At 38.2% G+C, this 26330-nt stretch overlaps 3 protein-coding genes and 1 long non-coding RNA gene across 5 annotated transcripts; 2 read left to right on the top strand and 2 right to left on the bottom strand.

Moving 5' to 3' along the window:
• The first annotated feature begins 494 nt into the window (after positions 1-494).
• On the top strand, positions 495-4156 carry LOC113673218 (uncharacterized). The gene is made up of 3 exons (XM_089209497.1): positions 495-1124; positions 1919-1963; positions 3065-4156. The coding sequence occupies exons 1-3, from the start codon at positions 516-518 to the stop codon at positions 3173-3175; spliced, it is 765 nt and encodes a 254-aa protein (XP_089065623.1). The 5' UTR covers positions 495-515; the 3' UTR covers positions 3176-4156.
• On the bottom strand, positions 2770-17355 carry LOC113673230 (uncharacterized). 2 transcript variants are annotated; one of them, XM_089209495.1, is made up of 24 exons: positions 17249-17355; positions 16985-17048; positions 16798-16851; positions 15891-15986; positions 15389-15490; positions 15226-15275; positions 14532-14565; positions 13307-13362; positions 12703-12778; positions 12235-12253; positions 12018-12118; positions 11625-11681; positions 11425-11508; positions 10748-10831; positions 10233-10332; positions 10047-10124; positions 9177-9217; positions 8211-8454; positions 7873-7927; positions 7229-7466; positions 6637-6993; positions 4694-6515; positions 4163-4311; positions 2770-4031 (listed from the first exon to the last, which is right to left on the bottom strand). In XM_089209495.1, exons 2-24 carry the CDS (start codon positions 17039-17041, stop codon positions 3987-3989), a joined length of 3999 nt encoding a protein of 1332 aa, XP_089065621.1. In that variant the 5' UTR covers positions 17042-17048; positions 17249-17355; the 3' UTR covers positions 2770-3986. The 2 variants fall into 2 exon arrangements, with proteins under 2 accessions (XP_089065621.1, XP_089065622.1); XM_089209496.1 differs by having other exon boundaries at positions 16985-17346.
• A 15-nt stretch (positions 17356-17370) lies between these two features.
• Positions 17371-23347, top strand: LOC113673106 (translationally-controlled tumor protein homolog). The gene is made up of 4 exons (XM_027189468.2): positions 17371-17534; positions 19789-19862; positions 20729-21142; positions 22957-23347. The coding sequence occupies exons 1-4, from the start codon at positions 17507-17509 to the stop codon at positions 22957-22959; spliced, it is 519 nt and encodes a 172-aa protein (XP_027045269.2). The 5' UTR covers positions 17371-17506; the 3' UTR covers positions 22960-23347.
• Positions 23279-25486, bottom strand: LOC149043354 (uncharacterized). Its single transcript, XR_016187689.1, has 2 exons — positions 25160-25486; positions 23279-23453 (listed from the first exon to the last, which is right to left on the bottom strand). It is a non-coding gene; the product is annotated as an uncharacterized LOC149043354 (long non-coding RNA).
• Positions 25487-26330: the final 844 nt, after the last annotated feature.

The raw sequence follows: 26330 nt of genomic DNA, 5'->3' as shown, positions 1-26330 counted from the left end.
AAACAATCGTGTCTCTTTTTTTAACCATCTAGCTGTTATGTTATGCAAAATATATTTTTAATAAAGGTTTCATCGAGAAAAATTTCTTTAGTCCGCTTGTCTTTGGCGTGCGATGGCAGGATTTTCCAAGCCCAACTCACCCTTTTTATTTCAAGGGATATGAATTTGAGCGCCGCTTTTATTGGCAGCAATTTTGAGGACATGTATGACTTCAACGAGAGATTCTTTCATCAAAGTATCGGAACCATATGTAACACAAGCGTCAACTAAACGTTAAGGACCAGCAGGAGAGAAGATCCGCTCTTGCATGGCAAGGAAATGCTAATTTTGCTAATTTTTGATTCGCATTCATTTGGTCAATATTTGAATTCACTTCAGTGCGACGTGGCCCTGCATAACAAGCAAAAGAAAATTCTCAGCATTCTGTACCCTCCCCTCCCGTACATATTATATCGTATCCTTGCCGCCAGTCTTCTCACGGTGAAATCAATATTTGGCGCGAACATGACATCACAATGATGGCGGCCTCGTCAGTGATTCCAGCTTGGTTGATTAAAGCAAAGTCAACCGTCACAAAAACAGGGAAACAAGAAATGAAAGACACAAGTAATTCATTAAGTGCTTCCGCTTGCAACGGAGAAAGTGAAAGAGCAAAGGAACAAGAAATGAAAGACACAAGCACTCCTTCGATTGCCTCCAATTGCAACGAAAAAAGCGAAGGAGCCAAGGAACAAGAAATGAAAGACACTAGTGCTCCTCTAGATGCATTCGATGGCGATAAAAAAAGCGAAGGAGCATTAGCTCCTGATTTATCAGTAGAACAGAGACGGAAAAACAGACGCGTGGCACGAAGGCGTCAACAGAAACGAAGGAAACAAAGACTTAAGGAAGAAAAGAACGAAAATAAGGTGCGTAGATTTGAAAAACTTGTCACGGAGCGGGCTTTAAAAATGGAAGCCGATCTTCTGGAAACTATGGAAGCAGAGAGGAAAAACGCAGCGAAATATCTGTCACTTGCGCGGAAATACTACGGCATGTGGAAGGCAACGAACGAAGAACTTCAACTGTTTCGTCAACATGAGAAAGCATCGATCGCTGAAGGGGATTACTCTACATCCAAAAAGGTAAAATTTCGTTTTCATTTAGACCTTAAGTCTATTACTGTTAAACCCAATCAGATACACTAATAAAGGGTAAAAATTTCTGCACAGCCCCATACTACATTATGCATTCAGTTCTTGGATAGAGAAAACAACGACAAAAACAATACATTGCCCTTGGGAAAACAGATTTGTTTAACAATAGAATGGGGCTGTGCGGAAATTTTACCCTAACAAAGCTCCACTTAATACACGGATTTACGTACACATGGAATTGTGTTTGATTCTCTATGCAACACAGGATCTTCTATTCGTAACTTCATCTATGCACCACAGGATATAATAGTTGCAGTTCTAATGTCAGCTGTTTCTGATCAAAGTTAATAGCCAGGAATATGTTTGTATATCAAAACTGAACATTCAAAGATGATTGTAATGCTTTACACCCTAACATCAGCATGCATATTCTCCACACTGTTTTCAATACTATTCCATTAGTGATGAAGGAGAATTTCTCTAACAATCAAAAGCTTTGTTAGCTTGCAACCATGATGATTGATTCAGTGGTGATACTCTAGGGAAAAATTCAAAGATAGTCACTCTTAGGAATAAAAGAGTTAATTCTTCATCTCACAGAAGCATAACTTTACTTTGGTTATAATTAATGTACTCAAGATGATGTACACAAGCTTGCCAAAATAGCAGAATTGAGAAACTGCTAACACTTTGGTTTGATATCAATCAAGATCAATTGTTTCGTAACCAATCCATAAATATTTCTGGTGTAGAAACCTTTATTTTGGTATCCTTTACTTTAGGTTTCTATATTAAAGGATGAGAACTTAAAATTTCCTTCACCTGCGGTAAGTTAATTCATCATATCTACTGATCATAATTGGTGAAAGGTATGTAAAGTCTGTACTGAAAGCAAGTGGCCTATTCAGGCAGAGCTTATCTTGGTTTCTCTAGCATGAAACAAATAATTAATTCGTCACATCTACTGATCATAGTAATTAGTGAAAGGTGTGTAAAGTCTACTCAAAGCAAAGTGGCCTATTCAGTGGCCTATTAATGGTAATAGGGCTGAGTGGAGTCAAATTCAGTCTGTAATCATTCAAGTGATTGACAAAGTCACAAATAGGATTTCAGACTGAACTGGATGACACGAAGTCCTGTTACCAGTTAATCAAAACTATGACAAAATTTGACATCGGTTAAAAATTTACTTATTAATAAAAAATTGTTAACTTGGCAAATTACACAACAACAGCAAGTGCCCATGATGTGTACTAACCCTAAGCAACTGTGCTATTACTGTCTGATTACAAGCATGACGTGCACACTGTCCAATTAATGCTCAAATGAGGCTAGTGATAACCAACCATGTTTGAGAATTTTGTTATAGTTTTGACGTATACTATAATAGAGGATACTGTGGCCTAAAGGTGGGATTCAAGCCAAATTTGAGAAGTTTGGACCATATTTTTCTGTGTGTCTGGTGGATAAGTGGGAAGTGGGCTGGATTCCACTTTCAAGGTTTAGGTTCAAGGCCAGACAGGGTCACTGTCGTCTTCGACAAGACACATAACTCTCCTAGTGCCACTCTCCACTTAGAGTTTAACTTGATACAGGTGAACTGACAGAGAAATAAGACAGCTCATTTTTGATGGACTGACATCCAAAATCACTTCTTATTTCTTCAAACTATAAAAACTGTCACTGCCTCTTTCTACCACAAAGTTAAGCAGGCACCAAGTGAGTAGTCTTTGGCCCAATAACACAACATAATGACTCTAGTTAGTGACAGACCATTTCTAAAGTTAGAAGTTACCATTGTTTGAATCCAATTTTCTTAGTATATTTTATTAACAACAACTTAATTACTAAAAAAATAATTTCAAGCTTTTCCCCTATCTTACTGAAAAATAGTCATCTGGAAAAAATTTAATTTTGTTTGGTTTCAGACATCACTGACATTGGATGAAAGATTTTCTGAATACTCAAACTCTGGTACATTTAAACTCACTGGGGAAACCTTGAATATTAGCAGTGGAGTGTTACCTACACAGCAATAATTTATTACGTGTTTTTTTGGTTGAGTTAAATTTATTTTCAGTTTTGTTCTTTGTTTCATTCATTTTTCTTAAGAAGACTTCATTGGTAAAGATATGAACAGCTTGTTTCAAAAGATGCAGGTTCCTTTTATTTATTATTTGTGTCTTCTGGATAAGGGAAATTGACCTTTAGTTTTGTTCTTCAATATATTAATTTTTCTAAAATTATGAACAGTAAGTTTCAAAAGGATGCAGCTTCCATTACATTCAGAATTTAAAAAGACAGACATTTTATAAAGATTTGATTATTTAAATGTACAGATCAAGAGAGTAAACACATTTTGGGAAACACAAGCTGCAGAAGAGCCACATCTCATAAAAATTTCTTGAGGATGATTTGGGAGGCAAGCAATGTGGTTAATAACAGGCACTTAATCTATCCTGAATTATTAAAGACTGAATTATTAAAGACTGAATTACCTTCTTTTTTGTACAAATACTTCCTAACCTTAACTTAATATATTCAAGACTGTTCCCCATTATTTATGCCCCTGTTAAGTTAGATAACTTGCCTAGAGGAGAGCTCCAAGATTTCTTTTCAAGCACAATCCATTATTTTAAAAAAAATCCAAGCTGATAGCACTGTATAGAATGAGTTACTCTACAAATGCTTTGTGGGTACAGAAAACATAAGGAGACCATTTTTTTAAAATTAGTTTATTTTGATGATCTTTGTCAAAGCCTTCCCCATTCCATTTCCATAATTTCCCAAAAATATTTTGAATGTTTGACCAACACCTGAGATGTCTTTTGGTTCCTAAGTGTGACCAGATTATGGAGAGGATTCACCATGAGTCTCAGGGGAGGAAGAAAATACCTTAAAATAAAGAGACAAGATGTGATAAATCAGTAATTTGTCTTTGAAGTTTGCTCTGATTGGTTAGACAGAGAGCACATTGTTGGACTGAAAAACACTTTCCACATTAAAGTCCTGTGAAGAAAGCCTACCATTGAATGTGTTTGTCCTTGTGGCTTGCTGTTTGTGGGTGATGTTTCATTAAGTTCCTCAGTGGTACCAGAATGCAGTGTGGCAGAGGACAGACTTCCTGAGGAAATTGATGCCTCTGACCCAGTCTCTGTTCTGCCTAATAAGTGACCTTGTTACAAAAAAGGAGATAATACTTTATGTCATATCTATTTGAATGTTATCTGCTTCAAGGTTAGAGAAAACCGAATAAAGGGGTAAGTTTTTAAAGAAACTGTGGCACAGGATTGGCGAGGGATTACAAGATGATTTGGTTTTATCAACATAATTGATAATGGAAATTGGCCATTGTAGAGAGTTTCTAAAGCTGATATTTCAGGCGCTAGCCCTTCATCTGAGTGATTAAGAGAACCCCTAAATAAAATGTTTCAACTTCATTAGATGCAAAGACCAAATGCAACCTTTGTCATTGATAAAATTGAGGTAAGAGTGTTCCCAACACTTTTCATTTTTTCTAAAATTTTAAATTCTTCCTGGACAGATTACAGACTTACTTTTGCCTTCATTAGCGTCAGAGAACACATTATCAGCACCACCGTCCTCTGGGATGCCACCACCTTTCTCTAACATTCCACCTCCAGATGACATAGTATGTGATCGAGAAAGTACAAACCATTGTTTCCCGTCTGAGCCCCTGGTCAGGCGTGACCCTTGTGAACTCAGTGAGTGTTCCACAGTACCTGATGATGATGTGCTTTTCTCAGAAGCAACATGAGTAAGTGCTGCATTCAAAGGCCCTTTTGCTCCTAAATTGCTTACAGTGCTTGAAGCTAAAGGCCCTTCCCCAGATAAGCCCCTTAAATTAACGTTCCTTTCCAAGGAAGTGAAAGATGTCTGGCCAACTGATGAGTCAGGTCCCTTTATTGAAGTTCTTTCTGGGACTTGGCCAATTCGTCTCCCATGGGTACCAAAAGAATGTACCTCTAAGGCACCTGATGCTCCCTGAGCCTTGGATGATGTGCTTTCAGCTTCATCACTTGTGGATGTCAAGCGTGTCATCATTTCTGTGAGCTCGGACAAGGTGGAAAATGTTGAGCCTATGCTGCCTCGAGCATTTGGACCTTCAGATTCATGTGGAAGGGACAAATACTCCGTGCTGGAGCCATGACTCCAGTCTCCGCTTGTGAACAAAGGCTTCTGGGTGTAACTGGATGAGGTAACAACTGTAAAATTAGGTGCAGTAGTCAGTGATTTTTCAAAGGTACCAAGCCTTTGTGAAATAGCACGTAGTCTGTCCTGCCCCTGAAATGCTGTAGAATTTGCTATAAAACCCAAATTCTCTTTGTTTGTGTCCTCTATGTTCCTACCCAAGTTGGTATGAGCCCTGACAGGTTGTTCCCATAGTGAAGGGCTTGTTTTTGGGAGGGGCCCTGTAAAAGGCACACTGTTGCTTGCACTTCCTTTGGCCTGGTACATTTCAGTACCTAAACCACCTGGGGTCCTTTTCTTATACAAGTCACTGTGACGCTGAACACGAGTTCTTTGAGCTTCGAAGAGCTGTCGTTCTTCTTCCATCTTTTGCTGGTAGAAGTCTAAATACCCTGGAGAATAACCAGAACGAGTGATTGGTTGGAAAGCAGAAATTGTGTCAGGGAAATTTTTTGCTAGCCCACTGCTCAAAACTGGTGGTGTCACAGCCCTTGAAAAGTGACTCGATGGCTCAGTTCTTGAAGACAACACAGAAAATTGCTGTACATTTGCTGATGATGGCTGAGAAAAACCTATGCCTTGTGAGGCCTTTACATTACTGAGCAATGATGTGGCAGCAGCAATGCTTGTAGCGTCCTTGACATCAGAGTATTGTGACCAAACTTGGGAGGTGGGTGGAAATACACGCCTTGTGTCAAGAAAGGGTTGACCAGAGTGGGAGGTCTGTGACACAGCAGCTGTCACACTTAGATCAGAAGATAACGTCACACTAAGCGAAAGAGTTGACGGAGTTGAAACATTAACAAGCTCCTCAGACTGAAGGCTTGATGCTTTACCAGACATTGTGTCCTTTCTTAAATACATTTGACCTCTATCAGAGGGAAAGTCATCCAATTGTGCCTTGTCATGCTCCTGTAAAATCTCCCTTTCTGTCGTCCGAAACTGGGCAGCCTTTTCCGCTGTTAAGCGTGCTGCTTGTAATGTTCTTTGGAAATCTGAGGATATTCCAGATTCATCTGAGGTGATACTCTCTAGTGTTGAGGACTCGAGGGCATCAGAAAGCAATGGAGAGTCATCTGTTGAAGGACTTTTGGGCTCTTCTGTTTGAGGTACTGAATTGTGTGGGGCTTGGACATGGAATGACCTGCCTCCTGTGTCCACTGCTCCCTGAAATGAAAGAAGACAATTGAAAGCTTCACCAAACGTCTTACTTTTGCAATTACAAGTCAGACTCCCTTTCCAGAGTTGATCAAGGCTAAATGTAATAGGCTTCAAGTAATAGACTTACAGTGTTTGTCAGAAATGGGTCATTGTCATAAGGGGGGCTATGAGTGAATGGTACTTCTGGTGAGAGCCTTTGATCAGGCACCGATAGACCTTCAGGCACTGATAGACCTTCAGGCACTGATAGACCTTCAGGCACTGATAGACCTTCAGGCACTGATAGACCTTCGGGCACTGATAGACCTTCAGGCACTGATAGACCTTCAGGCATATCCACATGTCCATAAATATCAGCAAGTTGCCTCTGGTAGGCTTGCAGTTGTTGCTCTAGTTGCTGCTGAAGAAGATTTTGCTGTTGCAGTTGTAGTTTGAGTTTCTGTTGCTCTAGAAGAGCTTCTTGTTGGCTGAGTTGTGCTGTTGGCTAAAATAAAATCAGAGAAACAAAGAGCTGTTACTCAAGTGTAACACAAGATGCAGTCCTTTTTATAATGAAACCACCTGGTGCTAACTGCAAAAAATTGTTAACAAACCACAGGTTACCAGCTCCAGTCAGGCTTTGATGTTGAAAATTAATTTCTTCTATGTTAGGGCTTAACTACAAAACCACAATGAGCCCTCTGAGCCTCCCCTTTCTAAAGGATTCATACCCCTCTTACCATAGGGGTGGTGGTGCGAGATTGTTGCACAGCTTCTAATGGATGGAGCAATGTCCGTGCACCACTTGCTGGTGGGTTGACTCTGTCTATTTCATGCTCCATCCCTGGCATTGGCTGCCGTGTTTCCATTTCAGTTGCATCAGTCCTTCCAGGTTCTGCTTTCTCTTCCTCTCCTCCTGAAAATTCAGCTTCGGCGATTTGTTCTGGGGCAGCAGGAAATGGTATGGTGTCTGGGATCCTGCGTAAAAATATTCATCTCAGATTAGAGACTCTTCTTTGGATTTAACCAGTAGTTAGGCATTTTTTGGTCTTCTCAGCCATTTTTTGGCTTTGTCACGCAATACATTGGGTGACAAACTTGAATAATATCTACAAAGTAGACTAGACTTTTTATCACAGTAAAATTCACAACAGAATTCATTAATTAAAAAGAAACGGTTTGCCCATTGATGACTTCCACAATTAACACCAATTAAGGGAACACTGATTGCATGTCAGCTCCCACATCTCTAAACCTCAGGTAAAGGATCCAAATTCTCCCAAATGATTCTGGCATGTTTTCTGTTTCATGATGCCTTAGGAGAATATCGTTCATAATCAACCCTATTTTCAAAGCATTTCAATCTTTGATTCCGCAATCATACCTGAATTCCTGGGTTCTTTGGGACAGCATTGTTGAGGTAACTGAACGAGGAATTCCTAGAAGTATATATACAGAGTTGAAATCAAAAAGGCATCAATTGTTGACAAAAATGGTTTTTAGTATCTCATTCAGTAAATTACAACAGCTCTATCAAACATGACATAAATCACAGATCATGCTAACTAATAAAAGAAGGAAAATTTCAACTCATTACAACCAAATCTTGACTTCTTATCCTGCCATCTCTTTACAAAAAATGCACTTGTAGTAGCTGCCACAACAACGTTCAACCTTACAAAATGCATTTATAAAATTTAATTTAGTCCACATTATTCCAACCTGTTTCTCCTGCACCAGGAGGTTGCCTTCCTTCTGGAAGCTGCCTTTCCTTCCACTGGTCACGCTGCCTCTCAATCCTTTTTAAAAGTCGTCCCAATGGATCTGTAGGGGGTACACCTTCAGAAGGCCCCTTTGGGGCACCATAACCTGGGGGTGCAATTTTAGGCCCAGCTTCAGGCTCACCACCATGTTCTGCTCCTCCTGAGCTCTCATCAGGAACAACTGCATCAGGGGGTTGTGTTGGCTGTTGGAACAGTTGGTGAGCATATGAATGTTTGCTATTGATTACTTGGGAGACGAACAACAAGGTACACAACTTAATTAAAGAACTGTAGAAGTGACCATGTAGGATTTTGGCTGAATGGCCCTTAGGTAAGGTGGACCAGGATATTATATACCCACTCTGAGTGAGATTATTTGAAATTTCAGCAGAGGGGTTGAAGGCTTATGTGTACAAAGTTAAATTAGAATTTTTAAAGAATTACAATGGCAATAAAAAACATGAAACTTGTTGGAACATGCACTGGATGAGATGTCAGTCCATTGCAAGGTTACCCCCCAGGATTTCATCAGGCTTCCTTGACAAATTGCCAGTACCCATTTACACCCCTGTGTTAAGAGAAGCATGGGGAGAGTAAAGTGTCTTACTCACATGATCCAGCCAGGTCTCAAACCCAGACCCCTCAACTGAAGTCCAGTTCACTGAGCATTAGGCTACTGTAAATCTCACTATTGAGACACACCTCTCATTATTTCTTACAATGCTCTAATTATATGGAGGAAAATTTTTTCATATAATACTTTCTGGGGAAGAATAAAAAAACAAGTATCTTGGAATAAGTAACGCCTCATCAAGAAAAGTAGCAGAGACCTGGTCTTAGATATGAGACCTGGTCTCTGCTACAAATGATGAGCTAAAACTAAGATTAAACATCATAGCTTTTCATTGATTTTCATTAATCACACCTTTTTGACTCCTACTGGTTCAGCAGATCCTTGATCACTCTCTGCAAAAACATGAACACTGTTTTCAATTCTTTTACAATTTAGGTATGAAAGGGAAACTCACTTGGTCTTGTTGTCTGATCATCAGAGTGAGGTGGTCTTGAGATGATTGTGATAAGGCATTTATAAAGTGCATTATCTATAATACTGTGCTATGATGCACTTTGGCTGGACTAAATTAAGCGGTTTACAAGTTTGAAAGGAAATTTTGAAGGAATACAGAGAATATGCAGGAGATTGGGCCTATGAATTATCATCCTTATGTGAGAAGACTAGAACATCTGACCATTTGTATAAGTCGTAGCAGAGGAGGCAAATTCTCCTCAGTTATTTCAAGACCCTGAGTGTTGATCCAGTCTGAGGCTTGAACCCTTCACCTCCCATGCAGCATTCTGGCAGTTTACAACCTGAGCTTACCAGGCAGCAAAATGAATTATTTTCTGTAGCAGTGACTGAAATTTTGACAACCCACCTGAGAGTCCTCATCAGATTCAAGTCAGGAGTTGATTGGTTAGTTTTGTAATGATGTCCTTGGCTGTTAGATTCTAGGACATCATGCTACTCATGATTAGTCAGTTTTGATCTGTCAGTGAGGTTAAGTGATTCTATCTAGTTTGTTTGTCTATCCAGGACATTACAGCAACAAACACCCAACTGACAAGCAACTCCTTGCTTGAATCCAAAGATTACATCTCCTCAAGTTGTCAAAATGTCAGTCACTTACCAAAAAGTCTTTCTGAGAACCAATCTCAAGTGCACAATCGGACTTCATGAACAACAGTAACAGTTACTCTGACCACCTGTATTCAAACCATTCTCAGTAACACTCACCAGATAGAAGGCTATCTACTGATGAAGGTCTTAGATGCTCAGGAGGTTCCAGTGCAACAGTCAGATCACCTGTGTAACCTAGGAAGCGTCAAAATCACAATGTAAATACTCTGCTGAACAAAAAGCACCCGAAAACTTTTACACACAAACACACAAAAAATTAATGTCAAAATCAACGACTCCAACCTGTGTGCATCATGTACATGTCTTCAAATGCTTGCTCCAAGTCTCTTTGGCGATCCTCTGCATCCTCCAACCTTTTGTGTGGAGGCTGAAATATGCGCACCTACAGGGATACAAATTTGTCATCCAAAGAAACTTCTACTTTGTGGAGTAGCATGAAGGCAAACCATGCACTGCTTTCAAAGCATACCTGGCTACATGAAATGTAGTTCAACTAGTGACCATAAGTGTTCTGAATTTTGTTTCAGAAAACTTGGTTTTTAACCCTTTCACTCCCAAGATTCCATTGCAATTCTCCTTACTGTCTGCTATACAATTCTTAAGATGCTAGTTTGGAGAATTTGGTATTGGATCAATAATAATCCCCTAGTTTATATTTTCCTTTATTCTCATTACCTGCTTGCCTGATGTGGTATTGATATTGTAGGGAGAAAATCTGTCTTGGTCACTCATTAGATTGTTAAAGAAAATACAGGAAGTTCACAACAATATCATAATGTTTGATCAGGAACACTTACAGGGATCCGAGCCACAGCTTCTTGCCTTCGCTGGCGATCATGTCTCTCCAAACTCTCCAGTTCTTTCATCAACCTTTCATGGTCCTACCAAAACACATACCAATAATGCAAACAAATCAATACATTCTGCAATGTTGCTGTTTGGTGATCAGTAAATTATCTAATTAACAAATCAACAGTGGTCAAGTGTGGTCTGTACTCTTATCAACACCACTAATTTGTCACTGTTCCTTGTGAGTCTGTGACAAATTTTGACCACTGTGATGATGAATATTGTTGATATGAATACAGACCATGTTAAATCACTGTCAATTTGTTTTTTTTTTACTACTGACAATGTCAACGTCTATTAAAACGATTCTTTTAGTGTATGACCATTGTGTGACAAGTTCACATAAGCAGCGTTGTCTGCACTCTGTTTGACAATGGCAAATTGTCCAATCAGATAGCAACATTACTGCCAATTGTGGCAAAACTGTATGTGTTCCATAGACAAGTCATCACAAAGATGTGCTTGGTTAGTCACTTGGACCATCCAATGAATATTTTGGTGCACTCTGCAAAGGTTGTAAGAGTGCTTTTTTGGTTGGGACCAAAGTCTGAGTCTCAATGAATGAATAGAGATGTCTACTGGTAACAATTCTCAAAAGCAAAAAGTGTTTTAAGTAAGTTCTCACTTCTTCCAATTGTAGCTGAGCCAAAGCATGTTTGTGTCTTAGTCTGGCCTTCTCAGCCTGTTCGGCTTTTCCACGTTTAACCTCCTACCAGAACAGAAAACAAGACATGGAATGAAGCACAATGAAAAACACTCCCAATTTTTTGGGGAAGATTTAAATGTCACAGTGATTTTTGCTTAACTAAACACTGGAATAAACACCTCTATGATTGTTTGAATCCTCTCTTCTTCATCTTTTGCAGCTTCTCTAGCATCTTCCTGAGGGAGTGAAACATTTAGATGTTAAAGCAATCAGTAGAGTAAAGTTTTCCCCTTTAGAATATAATTAATTACTTAAAGTGATGAGAAAACCCATTGGTATGAGAGTTATTCAAAGGCAGATTACTCTGCCTCCTCAACTTTGAAAAATAGTACCCTACAGAACAGGCCTATTTTTTTTTGCATTTTTCAGGCAAACAGTAGCAAGCGCAAGCCATATGAGGAGTGCAAAATAATTGTTTTGCGCTTCATCCTTCACCCATGACTCACCTTTTGCACTCACCTCATGCTTACCTCTTGAAAAAATAAAATGTTGTTAATCATGACAATGTTTACCTGACTTAGATCCAGATCTCGTTCCACAAGAACAGCAGGTTTCAAGTGAAACCGTGATATACCGTAGTTGTCAAGTTTCTTCTTGTTAGAATGTGGTAGGTCTTGGTAAAATAACAAGTTTGAGAAAAACATTTTCAAATAAAAACCATGAATATACCAATTTGAAAAGAATGGATGAAATATTGAGAACCACAAACAAACAAACTTTCTCCCATACCTTTCTCCTGACTTAAGTCCTAGAAAAAATGGATAGCGGAACTTATTAATTTTAGAAGTAATTTCTTTATTATCAATAATTTAAGTTCTTCAACCTCCACAAGACAACATATTTTTAAGTTTTCATCTCAGACAGACATTTATCTTTTAATTAGCTGCTTAATAGAATGATATTATTTTGGATCCATGTACAAAAATATATACTGATGACAATTTAAGGGTTTTTTTTAATGACTGAAAACTTAAAACAAGCTGCTTATTGAATAGGTTCAATTTGTATTCTGAAAAATTCACACTCCGTCAGCAATCATTAGATTATTTGATCATAAGTTGGTTCATTTTATTTTAATTGAGTGCTTACTCCATAATTTTAGCTTTGATCCAGAACTCAAGACAAATTACCCGTGACTCACACTAATCAAAAATTTGAGTGAATTTCAAGGTCTTTGGTACACAAAGGTTCCTATACCTTAATGGGATCAACTACTGGAGGTAAAGACGCAATCCTTGCTGCTTGCTGACGTTCAATCTCCAAGGCTAGCTTCCTAGAAGGAGAAAGAAAATAAAATTTTTATAACTGACAATAATTTAAGTGACCAAACAATGACACCATGAAAAGTTTCTTTCATCAATTAAAATACACCCTGTGGGATAACACATAGGAGAGGAGGAGGGAGAGGGAGAGGGAGAGGGGGAGGGAGAGGGGGAGGGAGAGTATGGGAGAGGGAGAGGGGGAGGGAGAGTATGGGGGAGGGAGAGGGGGAGGGAGAGTATGGGGAGGGAGAGTATGGGGGAGGGAGAGGGGGAGGGAGAGGGAGAGTATGGGAGGAGGGAGAGGGGGAGGGGGAGGGAGAGGGGGAGGGAGAGGGAGAGTATGGGGAGGGAGAGGAGGATGGACAGGAAGAGGGGGAGGGAGAAAGAAGCTTGAAAAAATTTTCTAGTGGAAAATGTCTGGCAACATCAGAGAGGGTTAAATTTAATATGGATCAAAGTAACAACTGCAAGAATCAAAAGCCTTCTGTAACTCGATGTGTTCAAAATGTATATATTGCAAATCACAGGCAGATTGTTACCTCCCTTCCAAGCGTTCTCTCTCTGGCTGAGTCATCTTGTCCCTTTCATACATGAGCTAAAAATTAAGGATATCATTACTCTTCATCGGAATGCTGATTGCCATATGTAGGTAGGAATGACATGTCGTTAATTTCCACTAAGGACCAATGAAAGTACATAATGACCTTCACTGTGACATCACATGAGATATTACGGCCTGATTTTCCAGGTGAGAGTAGTCCTCGGAAGGACTGTTGTCAGTTGTGGTGACTGACCTTTTGACAACCTGAGGAGGAGTCGTCAGAGTCATCATCATCACTCTGATGATGAGTTCCACTCAGGTGGTCACAATGTCAGTCACCACTATGACAACAGTCCTTCTCAGGACTACACTCACCCAGATGATCAGACTACACTATCACAAAAGACTTTTACTGATTATATTTTTAGCTTTTCAATTCATGAAAACCAGTCAGATGATTAACATTTCATTTACTTAGAAAAATAAGTTAAAAAATTGATCTGGAACATGCAATGAATATATAGGTGATCTTATCATTGGAAAGGAGAGGACGAAAGGTTCAAACTGGTTCAAAAGGTTTTAACTGTTTCACTTCCAACAGCTCATTGTTTAGTACTTCTCTTTAATGTCTGCCATACTTTTCCACTGATCACCTATTATTTCAGAGAATTTGGTCTTGGATCAACTAATAATCCCATGACTGATATATTTTTTTATTCCCATCACATGTCTGCTTGATATTGTATTGATATTATGGGGAGAAATTTTGAATTGGTCACTCATGTGATTTAAAGGGCTAATGTAACGTATAAAAATCTCCTGTTGATCACAGTGGCTTAAAGACAATTATCCCTCCCTCATTTTCTGTTATTTTATTCATGACCCCCCCCCCCCTTTATAAAGGGCATGAAAATCTGTGATCCCGAGACCAGTTGTATAAAGGGTGGACAACTCTATCCAATGGATACATCGCTATCCAGCAGATAGGTGATAGCAAAACGTACTGCATTATCCACCAGATAGAGATTTATCCAGTAAACAGTGTTATCCAATCTTTGAACAACCGGAGCCTGTTTGTCAAATCTGTGGTCTTTATCCACCCATTACCCTCCTCCTTACTGATTTTAAACAAGTCTCGAAAAACATTTAAAGCAATTACTGTTAAGAGTTATTTAAAACCACCAAAGAAGAGATGCCCCACTCTGGTCTATTACCCCCTTCACCTGTTCTAGTGCTTTCTTGTATCTCTCTGATGCCCTGAAATATAAAATTATTGCAAAATAAAATTAGTTCAGGCTGGATGAAGTTAGAGACCTCTCATAAAAAAGAATAGACATTCAGTGATACATTATTTAGAAGAAACGTACTTTCTCTAGAGAATTCAGTAGATAGAATTCACGCAAGTCTCTCTTATAAAGAAAGTGACCCAAAGATCCCACCAGTAATTCTCTTTATAGTATGCTATACAATTCCTGTCACGTTAGTGCTGAGAATTTGATATTCAGTTGACTTATAATCTCCTAACTGATATATTTCTATATTCTCTTCACTTATCTGCTTGATACTGTAATGATATTGTGAGGAGAAAATCTCTCTTAGTCACTCATGGGTCAGAGTTTAAGAGTTAAGTGTGAGAAGTCAAGAGGGCCACAACTGCCCTCCCCCCCCTCTTGGGTGAGTTGCTGGTCCATAGCAGACCACCCCTCAGCATCCATCAAGCTTCCATACTACCATATACTCCTGAGTCGAGAGAGACATGGTGAGAGTGAAGCATTTGCAGATGAATTCAATACAAAGACCCAGTGAGGCCTTGAAACCAGACCCCTTCATTCAGAGTCCTTTATGCTATTTCCTAGCCATGTAGTCTCCCTAAAAAAAACTTATCAATGAGCTTCTGAAAACAAATATGAAGAGTACCTCTGTCTTTCCTCCACAGTCACATCTGGTTTAGAATAATTTGTTTGATCCTTAAAAAAAAGAAGCAAATTAAATCATCTCAATTTCTTCATTGAAAACATCACCATTATCAGTGATGTGAAAAAAAACCAATCTGTATATTGAATTGTTTTTGATTAAGTACCTCAGAAGCAGTCCTGTGTCCCAATCCAAACTCTGCCACATTTTCTTGATATTTTTTCTCCAAATCTAATTTCCGCTTTTCTTGTGCAATCTCCCATTGGTCCTTAATTCAATGAATAGTAAAAACTTGAGAGGATTCAGAGCAGATCAATTGCCTTATTTGTAAAATTACATTGCTAAATACCAAAAAAATGCTTAGCTCTTTACATTCTGAGATTAGTATTTAAATTCTCCACTCTGTTCTGTCAACTTTTCCTATGGCACAGAGAGGGAGAATTTGTCTGACAATCAGGAGGTTCTTAAATTGGTGATTGTTTCCTTTATTCTCCTGTCCTATACATTTGACTCAAGGGTGATACTGTAAGGAGAAACTACAAGCCAATCATTCTTGAGAGCTACATGGTTAAACTCAATATGACATAGTTGTCAATATCAACGTAGCAAGCTCATCATTTTATTAAGAAAAGGTTTTCTGCAATGTTATCACAAGTTCTGTAACATACCTTCAGATGAGAGGTCAGTTCTTTCAGCCCAATATTTTTTCTTTTTCTGGCATCCTTTAGCACTTTACGAGAAAATGCTTTCTCTTGTTCTCTGATCTAGGCATTCAGCAAGTAAGATCAATTAAGTGTCTATGGGGGAGAGGGAGGGGGAAGGGAGACAGAATTTAAGGGTATGTTACTACTGTGGATCCCCAATCCCTGACCCTACCCTACTCAAAAGCAAAATATTTTACAGATTGTCATGTTTCAACCCTGATGAAGTCACTTTTAGTATATGAAATAATTTTTTAAAATCTGCAATTAAGGAATTACTGGTCCTGCAACTTTTTTTGAGAAGTTATATCAAGTCTTTTAGTCATGTCAAATTTAATTTTTAACCCAAACAAATATTTACAACTGTGATTATATATTTGTAAACAGTAATTAGTTATTGACATTCATAAGTAGGGAGAAGTGGTTGACTTAAACCCTTAACTCACTGAAGAGATTAAAATATAACTTCTCTCTAATATCCTTATGGTATCCGGCAAACAGGTAGTAAGAATACTCAAACTTATCAGATAGAAGTTATCTTGATCAAAAACTAAATTCTCGTCATTTATAAGGAAAGCATGGCAGCTAGAGAGGAGAATTAATAATCGCATCAGTATGCATATTCTCCATACTGTTCTCTACACGATTCCTAAGTTGCTGACGAGGAGAATTTGTTTAACAATCAAGAACTTCTTTAGTAAGTGATCATTTTCTTTATTCTCATGACCTGAATGTGTGTCTCTGGGGTGATATTGTAGGGAGAAATTAGATGCGAATCACTCAAAGGTTAAAAGGGTTAAACGTCAAGCAAATAACATTTACACGAAAAAAAAGTCAACTAAAATTGATAATAGTATCAATCTTACTCTCGTACCTGTTTTAAGCGTTGCTTCTTCCTTTTGACTTTCTCATCTTGGAGTATATTCGCCTGAAAATTGAAATTTCGTTTATTTGATATTAAACATTCTGTCTACAATCAAACTACCAGACGCATATGGAAGCTAGATATATATATACAGAAGTGTTTGATCGTAATTAGACTAACGCTAATTTCAACAAACCTCTTCATTGGGACTTGGTTTCAACACTTTCCTTCCTTCATTCCCTTGCTTCTTCATGTTCTCCCTTTTTTAGAGAAAAACTTCCTCAGCAAATGACGTGATCATACATTCTAAACAATAGATCGACACCACAACCATCCATAACAAAGTTTTACAAACAAAATCAATCCTACAGGTAGTTGAAAGGCTAAATCCTTAAGATCCAGATGGCTCTTAATAAACAATCAGCTGCAGTTTTTACTTTAAAAAAATATTTTCCAATACCTGATTTGACTAATTTTTTTTTTACATCACTCCATTCTGCTTTAAATTTCGTTAATTCTGATTTGCTTTAATTCGCGCGCCATTTTGATTTTATCGTTATTACCGAGTCCTTCTCGCCTCTCATATTGACCGTGATCACTGGGACTGCTGTTAATATATTGCGCAAGATCACATAATTCTTCCCTTTTTCGGCTCGATCTGTGGTATTCGGGTTTTACAGCACTATACTGTAACGCGAAATCCTGACCCATCGACATCATGATTGTTTACAGGGACCTTCTATCCAGTAAGTACTAGGTCTCAACCACGTGTGACTGTCTTGAAAGTTCTATTTTCCCTGAATTGTCCCGAGAAACAGTGTATGTTGAGTTGACTTTCATCGGTATTTCTGATCTTTTGGCACACGACTTTAGTCTGTGAAACAAGAATAATTTTGTTGGATAGGCTCTTTAATTGTATCGTGAAGGTTAATGGCCATACCTAGTCGAGTTTTTATCAATCACAGTACAATCATTCCATAGAAGAAAAAAAAACAGAAACAAAATGGCTGACGATTTCACAAACTACACAGAGCAGTTAAAGTTACTTATCCTGCCTCAAATGTCATAAACATTCGATAAAGAAAACTTTTAATCGTATTTTGTCGTTGTTCTTCGTATACGTGGGGATTTCAAGAGTAGAGAGAGAATAAATGCTCCAGATTAAAGTTAACATCAAAGTTATAAAGACAGACAGGCTTACGTAAAGTACCCATGACACGATTTTTTTTTTAGCATTTTCTGGTCCATAGGTGTATTTAAAATTAGAAATGATGGACCTTACCGCTTAGTGAGTTCTCCTTGACCATGTCAATGCTGACTGATACAAAATTATGAGAGACATGAGAGATTTCTAAGTCTCAACTGAGAGTTTCCACAGTTTTCTGCGTTATCACCAACTACTTCGTAACACTATTTAGACAAAATAAGAGCACTTTAGGGCCCCAAAAAACCGAGTTTTAATTTTTTTGAAATTTTTCTTCTATCTGAATTCGTTTGTACACATGGTTAGCTAAATATTTTTGCAAAAAAAATTTTTGTGTTATAGGCACTTCCATTGTGATTTCTATTTTCTAGCACATGAGACATTGTGTGCCATTGATGTGAACAAACAGACCAAACAACCAGTCGACTTATTTCAGTAAATCCGTTTATCAAATTGATTTCTCCTGCTGAATCAGACAATTCTTAAACTGTATACCTACTGTAATGGGGATTTTGTCAAATTAACCCTTTAACTCCCATGAGTGACCAAGACAGAATTTCTCTTTACAATATCAATACAGTATCAACCAGATAAGTGATGAGAATAAAGAAAAATATCAATTTGGGGATAACTAGTTGATCCAATACTAAGTTCTCTTAATTAACATTACAAAAATCACATGGTTGATAGTTAGGAGAATTACAAATTTGATCTGGGAGTTACAGGGTTAAAGGGGAAACTTTGCATGACGCTGATTTATGTGTAAACTGACACAACTGATTGGCCTTAGTCCTCAGTTTTGTAATATGTTGTAATTTCTACACAATTAAGCAAAAACAGTTTTTTGTTCTTATATAACTTATTTTTTTTGATAATAAACCTGGTCACTCTTGCAAATTCTCCATAATGTTCTCAATACATTTCCCATGATACTTTCAAGGAGAATTCGTATGGCAATCAAGAGCCTTTAGAGTGGCAATAATTTCCTTTAGCCCCAATCTTTGATTCAGGGGTGAAACAGTTGGGAAAAATAAGATGCTTATCAGTCCTCAGTCATAATGGTTGATGGATTGACAGGCATTTAATCTATCAGAAGTTGATCTTATTTTTTATTCACAAGCTGTAATCGCTATTGGTGTCGTTAACACTTCTAAGTGAACTGTTCTTCTCAGCTACAAATCAAATTTTCAATCACTAAACTTCAGATTTGCGTATCCTTCTTCAGCCTTGTAAAGCCCATAGCCAAACCCAAATCAAATTCAATTTCCTCTGGATTTTCATCATTTATAAATGTGATTTTACTCATGATAACTCGAACCTTAGATATTGAACCTCCCACTTACCTGAAGCATTTTTTTTTACTCTTGAAACCTTGAGCCAGGTCGAACCATGTCTGTCAATATGTGGCAAATCAAAACAAACAGTGTACCAGTGTACCAGTGTACTGCAGTCCAAAACATCTACATTACATTGTGATTTTTGCAGTAATTTAGTGTTCCATTTTCACTCAACTTCTCTCTATAATCAAATTTGATGAAAATGTTTACTGTATGAGTAGAAAAAAAAAATAAGTGAACACCATTTTTCTCTTATTTCTAGTCGTTTGTTTTCAACTCCCAACAACTCCTACTCCTGATTACTTGAAAATTTTTTCAATTTACCTCAAAGGTTTGAGTTATCAGGAAGCAACTGTATTAGTACTTCCTGGAAATTCGATTTTTTTTAAACTAAAATCATGTGTTGAATGTTTCAGTATTTTTTAGTTCTTCATTGTCAATAACCCATCTCTTTTACAGATGATGAGTTGTTCACTGACAGTTGCAAAATGAGAGAAGTAGATGACAGTGTATTCATTGAAGTAGAAGGCAAAGTAAGTAAAATTGATCTGGTTTTTTTTTAATTTTTTTTTACAAAATCATCAAATCATGTTTAATAATCAAAAGCTTCTTTGTCAGCAATCATTTCTTTTACTCTTGTGACATCAAGATTTGATTTAACTACAATAATGTAAGGAGTTGTTAGATTTTTTTGTCACTTCTATGGGTTTAAGGGTTAATTAACAATTATTCGCCAAAGGCAAAGTGAATATTGAAGAATAGTCTGGGGGATTATTCAACAATCTTCACTGAGCCTGAGAGAAATAATTGTTATAGTATAGTTGTGAAACGCTCTCAAATTTTGTTGTATAATTTGTTTTGTAAATTGAAAATTATGAATTCTGTTCTAATTGTTGGGATTAGTTTCCACTAGCATTTAGCTGGCACATTTTAATTCCATCAACAAAACCTTCATAGCTCTCCTTTGAAAAGTGTCACGCCAAACTTTTTAGCATCCTTTGTGCTCTTCAAACTTGTATTTTCCTCTGTCACAATTATCACATCCTGTGGAATGTTGAAGAAATGCAAGGCTGCCATTTTGAAATTTAATGCTCCTGTTGTAATCACTTTGCACAAGGCAATTACAGCCAGATGTGATGCAATCCTCAACCTGTAAGAGTGCATGCATCTTTATAATCACCAGAGCAATAATTATACTAAAGCCAATTAAAAGGTTGTTTTTATTTTTTTTAGTGAAAGGCTTCATTTGAACTGAGTACCAGTTCAAAGTGAGGCAAACTATGATACTCACAAGTGTTACTGTATAAAATCTCTCTGTATAAAACCGTTGTATTGAAAATTTGCCATCTTCTTTTACTCTATGTGTTGAATGGTGGTGAAGTTTTTATGCCTTCCTTAGCATACTACAGAGTGCACCAAAGTGGATGATGCTATGATTGGTGGGAACAAGTCTGCCGAATCTTATGAGGAAGAATCTGCTGATGCATCCACAAGTGGGGTCGACATTGTCCTCCAAAACAGATTAGCATGGGTAGACATGGACAAAAAAAAATACCAGAAGTATATCAAGGCATATGTGGCCAAACTTGTGGAAAAACTTACTGAGACCAAGCCAGACTATGTGGCCACATTCAAGAAAAAAGCTATACCAGCAGTGAAGAGGATTCTTGATAACTTTGAGGAGTGGGACTTCTACCGTGGAGAGACTGACTTTGAAGGGGCAAACGGAATGCTTTGCATCTTGGGATATCGTGAGGATCAAACGACCCCCTATTTGCTGTTTTTCAAAGATGGACTTCTTGAAGAGAAAGTGGTAGGCTTTTTGTTTGCTTGATATGAAAGGTCAACTTTAAAAGATTTCTCTAGATACCATGTAAATGATATTTTGTCTCTTAACCTTGAAAAAATATGAAAAGTTGTGACATCAATGGCATTTTGAGATTCCAAAGGGGAACCTATCCATCTCTTAGAACTTGATCATGGCCACAGCTGTATTGAGTCTTGTTCAAGAAACCATAAGATGAGTCATTTTCTCAGCCTTGGAAAAGAATATGAAAAGTTATGATTTGGACTGCATTTTGAGTTCCCAATGAAGTTCCTCTTCTTCTTTAACCCTTAAAGTAGCACCAGTGACCAAGACAATTTCTCATGATTATGTCAATACAATATCAAGCAGACAGGTGATGGGAATGATTAATGGTAATTGAACTGAGTGGGGTGCAATTTGTATAGGTAAATGCATGATTGCTAGTACAATTTGGGATAAATCAGTACAAGTAAATCTTTCAAAGGCTAACCAAATTGCACAAGCCCATAGTGCAGGTGCAATTTGTAGTCCTGGAAAAATTAACAAGTGCTGATTTATCCCAAATGGCACAAAGAAAATCATGTGATTTACTGGTAATTAGTAGCAGTTAAATGTCTTAATTTCAAGTCATGGTCACTTGCCTTTGCCTTGTTGCCAAAGTAGTCGGGCTTTTTCCTCAAGAATTTGCTTCAAGCTTTAAAAACCTCTCTTGTGAATCATTGAGCATTTGTATTCTTTCTCTGTCGGGTATTTGTCAACTGCAGTAATTTTCACAATAGTTACTGAGCTCATAATGTTCCCCATTTTTTGTATAAACTGTTGCACAAAACTCCTCAAGAATTTTATCTTATATTTAGTCACTTTGGACAAGCCTTGAAATCTGATTGCTTGTGTTTTAGTAAAGCTCTCTCATTGGCTGGGAAAAGATACAATTAAGACCAAAATGTGGTGTAATTTGTGAATTAATGGCACTCATGAGAGCCAATCAAATTGTAAGGATTAACAGAGATTTCAAAATGGATGTAATTGAGAAAAATATCAATTAAGGGATTATTTGTTGATCCAATACCAAATTTTCCAAACCAACATCAGAAGAATTTTATGGCAGACAGTAGGGAGAATTGCTCAAGAAATCTTGGAAGTGAAAAGGTTAAGGATTAATTTGCAGTACTACAAGGATGAATGATCAGAGTGTCCTTTCCTATGTGTAACAGATAATTTAACCCTTTCACTCCCAAGATCTAATTAGTAATTCTCCTTACTATCTGCCATACAATTCTTATGATGTTAGTTCAGAGAATTTGGTATTGGATCAACTAATAATCCCATGATTGATATTCTTTTCTATTCTCATCACCTGCCTGCTTGATATTGTATCGACATCGAAAGGAGAAATTCTGTCTTGGTCACATGTAGGAGTGAAAGGGTTAAACACCCTGGGTTTTGGGTGCAGACTTTCACCCAAACAATCTTTCCAGCTATTCTGCCTGGATTTGTTTAGTTATGAGTGGAACTAGTCGTATAGAGAGTGATACTTGACTCCACAGCTTGACATGAACTGTCCAACTTGTCATTACCTGTTGATGAATTGCCTTAGCCGTTTAACTGCCAAGATCTCATTAGTAATTGAGATCATCTAATAATTCCTAACTGATATTTTATTTAATTCTCAGCACTTCTATGCTTGATATTGTTTTGATATTGTAAGGAGAAATTCTTTCTTAGTCACTCATGGGAGGTAAAGGGTTAACTTGCACCTTTCAATGTTCTATGTTGCAGAACAAGATGTTAAACTGTTTTTTTCTTTTTATTTCCTGCAGTAACCATGTCCAGACAAGGAGATTACCCAAATATATCTATAACGCATGAGAATTTCAATTTTCTTTCCACTTGAAGAGGAATTTTTATTTTGAACAAGTCAGAATAATTGTCATCACAACACTGTGTTGTACACTTGTGTTGTGTTTCCCTTAAATCAGATGTAGCTTATTTGTAACCTGTCCAAAATCGTCATAAAGAAGTGAAGTTTTCTTGTCACAGGCCATTATTTTTAACATCAAAAAATTGGCGTAGGGTGGAGCTTTTCTTCTCTGCAGAGTAAGAATTTTATTGCTAGTAGCAATCACTGGTTGAGTCGCTAAAATGTACTGTAAGTAACATTCTTGCTTGGCAATGACAGGACAAAACAATAAATATGGTCATTCTCAGTAATACTTACAGTGTGGTGAAGACTTTATTGGAAGCCCAACTTAGTGTTTATAGTTTGCGTGTGTCTCCCTTCTTTCTCTTGTTCCACGGGGCAGGATGAGAACAGACACTGCGAGAAAAGTTGCATACATTGGTTTCTGTGTTTTTACGAGCATTTCTGTTGTCGTTTTGTTTGGGTGGGACCAGAGAAACGGGGAGATTGCGGAGCGTTGAAAATTTTCAGAAGCACTAATTTCAATCAAAACCTGTGCTAAATTAGGTCCAAACGACCAAAATTCCTGCCTGGCTATCAATACGCGATACGAAAAGAGACATCTCTAGGGCTACACAATATGGCCCGTTGTTTAGTCCCTCCGAGGAAATACAGCCCGTACACTGTTTGCACTGTGTGTGTGGCAACAGGGAAGTGTGCACCACACACATGACCGCTTGGCTGCCATTTGTGGGAGTTGCGAGGCAGAGCTCCCCAAAAAAGCTGTTGGTTGTGTGTCGACCGATTGTTGGCCTTTAGTTGGCCCACTGTTGGTGGTTTTAGAAGCTTACCCCATGTATTCATGAAACTTTCAGCGTCGAGGAGAGCACGCAAGTCGCACCTAACAAAGCTAAAGCAGAAAATCGATGACGCGACGAAAGGCAATCACCGGTACTACTGAGATTGCTCTATTCGATTCCTGCGTCGCTTAGCTTTAACAGAGGAAGCTAACCCTTTCAGGAACTTAGTACCAAAATAATAGATTTGCTGGAAACGCCTGGAAATCTTGAACAAGAAGTTATTGAAGCAGAGAGAACTAAATGGACTTATTTTAGAGAAAGTATGCGTCACTGAGAAGATAGTCGAGCTCGCAAACAAGAATGCCAATCAACATGTACATGCGTCATGTCCTCCTCAAGATACCGCCGTTCCTTAGCCAGAATCACCACAAATAGGAAAGGAAAAATGAACAAGTCGTTCCCTTCGACAGCCGAAGTAGCAGGTAATGATAACTCTGGTAATTCACTCACCTCATCTCTAAATTCCTCGACATCGCTGCCGGTGAGTACGAGTCATTCATTTTAAGCTAATCGTTTACCTAAACTAGTGTTACCTTCGTTTAATGGGAACCCGCTGGAATAAAAAAGCCCTTTGGGATGCCTTTCAATCAGCAGTTCACGACAACACTACAGTTGGTGATGTCCAAAAGTTCAATTATCTGAAGGCACAACTATGGTCGCTAATTAAGTTAAGAGAGTTGAATTATTAAAGGAGAGATTCGTTCACATGGAAGCCCTTCTTAACTTACCATCTCCAACTGATCATTTAAGTAGGGTAATTGAGCATTATCAACTGAGTTGACAACGTAAATTGGCCATCGTTTCGAGCGTTGGCCCTTCGTCAGGGCAATAGACGATGGGCTAATGCTGGAAACGTCAGCTTTAAAGCTCTTTACGGTGGCCAATTTACGTTATCGACTCAGTTGATAATACTAAAATACCCTGTTATACTCTTCCATCGACGCAGCACCACAGTTTCTTTAGAAACTTACCCCCTTTGATCAATTATGTGGTTTGAGGGCTTTCTACGACTCGATAGAATCTCACTTCCAGGGACTTGAGATGCTAGGGAAGAAAACAGAGACTTACGAAGACATTCTTGTCTCAATTAAGAAGAAATTACCGAATGAGATCAAGAGAAATCTAGCAAGACAGAACGGAAACAAGGAGTCGCATTTCGACAGTTTACGCATGGCAATATTAAATGAGATTGATATCTTGGAGGCTGGAAAGAATAGTTGTAATGATTTTGTAGTTATCGACAGCTCACTAGATAACACCCACCGCTGCATTTTCCATGAGTGCAAGGTCAAATCTACCTCCAAACTCTGATCAATCACGCACCAAATAACATGTCTTCTCTGCAAAGATGAATACAATTCAACTGATTTTAATGTTGTGACAGATAAGGAAAGGAAGCTTCTTTTGTTCGTAATGCCAAGGCATGCTGTAACTTTATGAATCACCCAGTATCCAAATACAAGTCAAAATATCGTTATAACGTATGCTACAGAAACCAGCCTTTGTCAGAATGTCGAGAAACCTCCTACAGCAAAAAGCAATGACCTAACATCTGCAAACAAGACTTCAAGTCCATCCGTCACAGATAAGGCTCCATTGCATTCAGTCTCATCCTTACACATTGTAGGCTCGATTTCCGCCGCTCTCTCGTGTCCGGTCTTTGCTCCTTCCCGAGAGAAGTGGGTTCGGGGGAAGAAGCGCGGGCTCATATTCCCGTACAGCGGCTGGTAATTGAGCCTCTTCACATTGTTGGTGCAAACAAACACCCTCCCATTCCATTTACTCTTACATTTCACCCTCACAACCACGCAGTTAAATCTATCATTCTTCAAAATTTTAAATGACTCCAAAACGATTCAGAGACTGGCACTATCTTTTCGCAATCCCCACTTATTTCAATCAAACGTGACAAAAACAAAGGCAACTTTTTCGTCAGGAGTTCATTTCAAACCAGTGACCAATCTGGAACTTTCAAATGCGCTCGTTCACAATGCAAAACTTGTTCTTTCATTCATAACGTAGAGAAAATATCGGGACCCAAGAGATCCATTAAGATCACTGATCACTTAACGTGTACTTCCGCCAAAGTTATTTACTGCATAACTTGCACTTATTGCAATAAATTATACATCGGCGAAACAGGAAGACGACTAGGTGACCGATTCCGAGAACACCTTCGCGACGTAGAAAGAAATGAAAAGGACGCATCCAAACCAGTCGCTAGACACTTTAATCTCCCTAAAAATTCTAAACAGCATATGGCAGTCTGCGACCTTTCCTTACATCTAGGCAGTTCGGAAAGCCGCAAAACACTAGAACAAAAATTTATCTTCCAAATCGACACCCTTAATCACCACGGAATCAACGAACGCTTTTCATTCAACTAATTTATTCCTGTTTTCTCGTCACCATATTCCCACCAATGGCGTAGCTC

The sequence above is a fragment of the Pocillopora damicornis genome, chromosome 6 (genome assembly GCF_964200805.1).
Source record: "Pocillopora damicornis chromosome 6, jaPocDami1.2, whole genome shotgun sequence".
In the NCBI taxonomy this organism is placed as follows: Eukaryota; Metazoa; Cnidaria; class Anthozoa; order Scleractinia; family Pocilloporidae; genus Pocillopora; species Pocillopora damicornis.
This window is presented reverse-complemented; position numbering and strand designations above follow the sequence as displayed.

Coding starts and splice junctions, on each gene's coding strand:
- LOC113673218 (XM_089209497.1), top strand. CDS start 516: ATGATGGCGGCCTCGTCAGTGATTCCAGCTTGGTTGATTAAAGCAAAG. Junction 1,125..1,918: donor ATTACTCTACATCCAAAAAG/GTAAAATTTCGT, acceptor CCTTTACTTTAG/GTTTCTATATTAAAGGATGA. Junction 1,964..3,064: donor TAAAATTTCCTTCACCTGCG/GTAAGTTAATTC, acceptor GTTTGGTTTCAG/ACATCACTGACATTGGATGA.
- LOC113673230 (XM_089209495.1), bottom strand. CDS start 17,041: ATGAAGAAGCAAGGGAATGAAGGAAGGAAAGTGTTGAAACCAAGTCCC. Junction 12,779..13,306: donor AGAGAACGCTTGGAAGGGAG/GTAACAATCTGC, acceptor TTCTCCTTCTAG/GAAGCTAGCCTTGGAGATTG. Junction 8,455..9,176: donor AACCAGTAGGAGTCAAAAAG/GTGTGATTAATG, acceptor CTGTTCCAACAG/CCAACACAACCCCCTGATGC.
- LOC113673106 (XM_027189468.2), top strand. CDS start 17,507: ATGATTGTTTACAGGGACCTTCTATCCA. Junction 17,535..19,788: donor TTACAGGGACCTTCTATCCA/GTAAGTACTAGG, acceptor TCTCTTTTACAG/ATGATGAGTTGTTCACTGAC. Junction 19,863..20,728: donor TCATTGAAGTAGAAGGCAAA/GTAAGTAAAATT, acceptor TGCCTTCCTTAG/CATACTACAGAGTGCACCAA.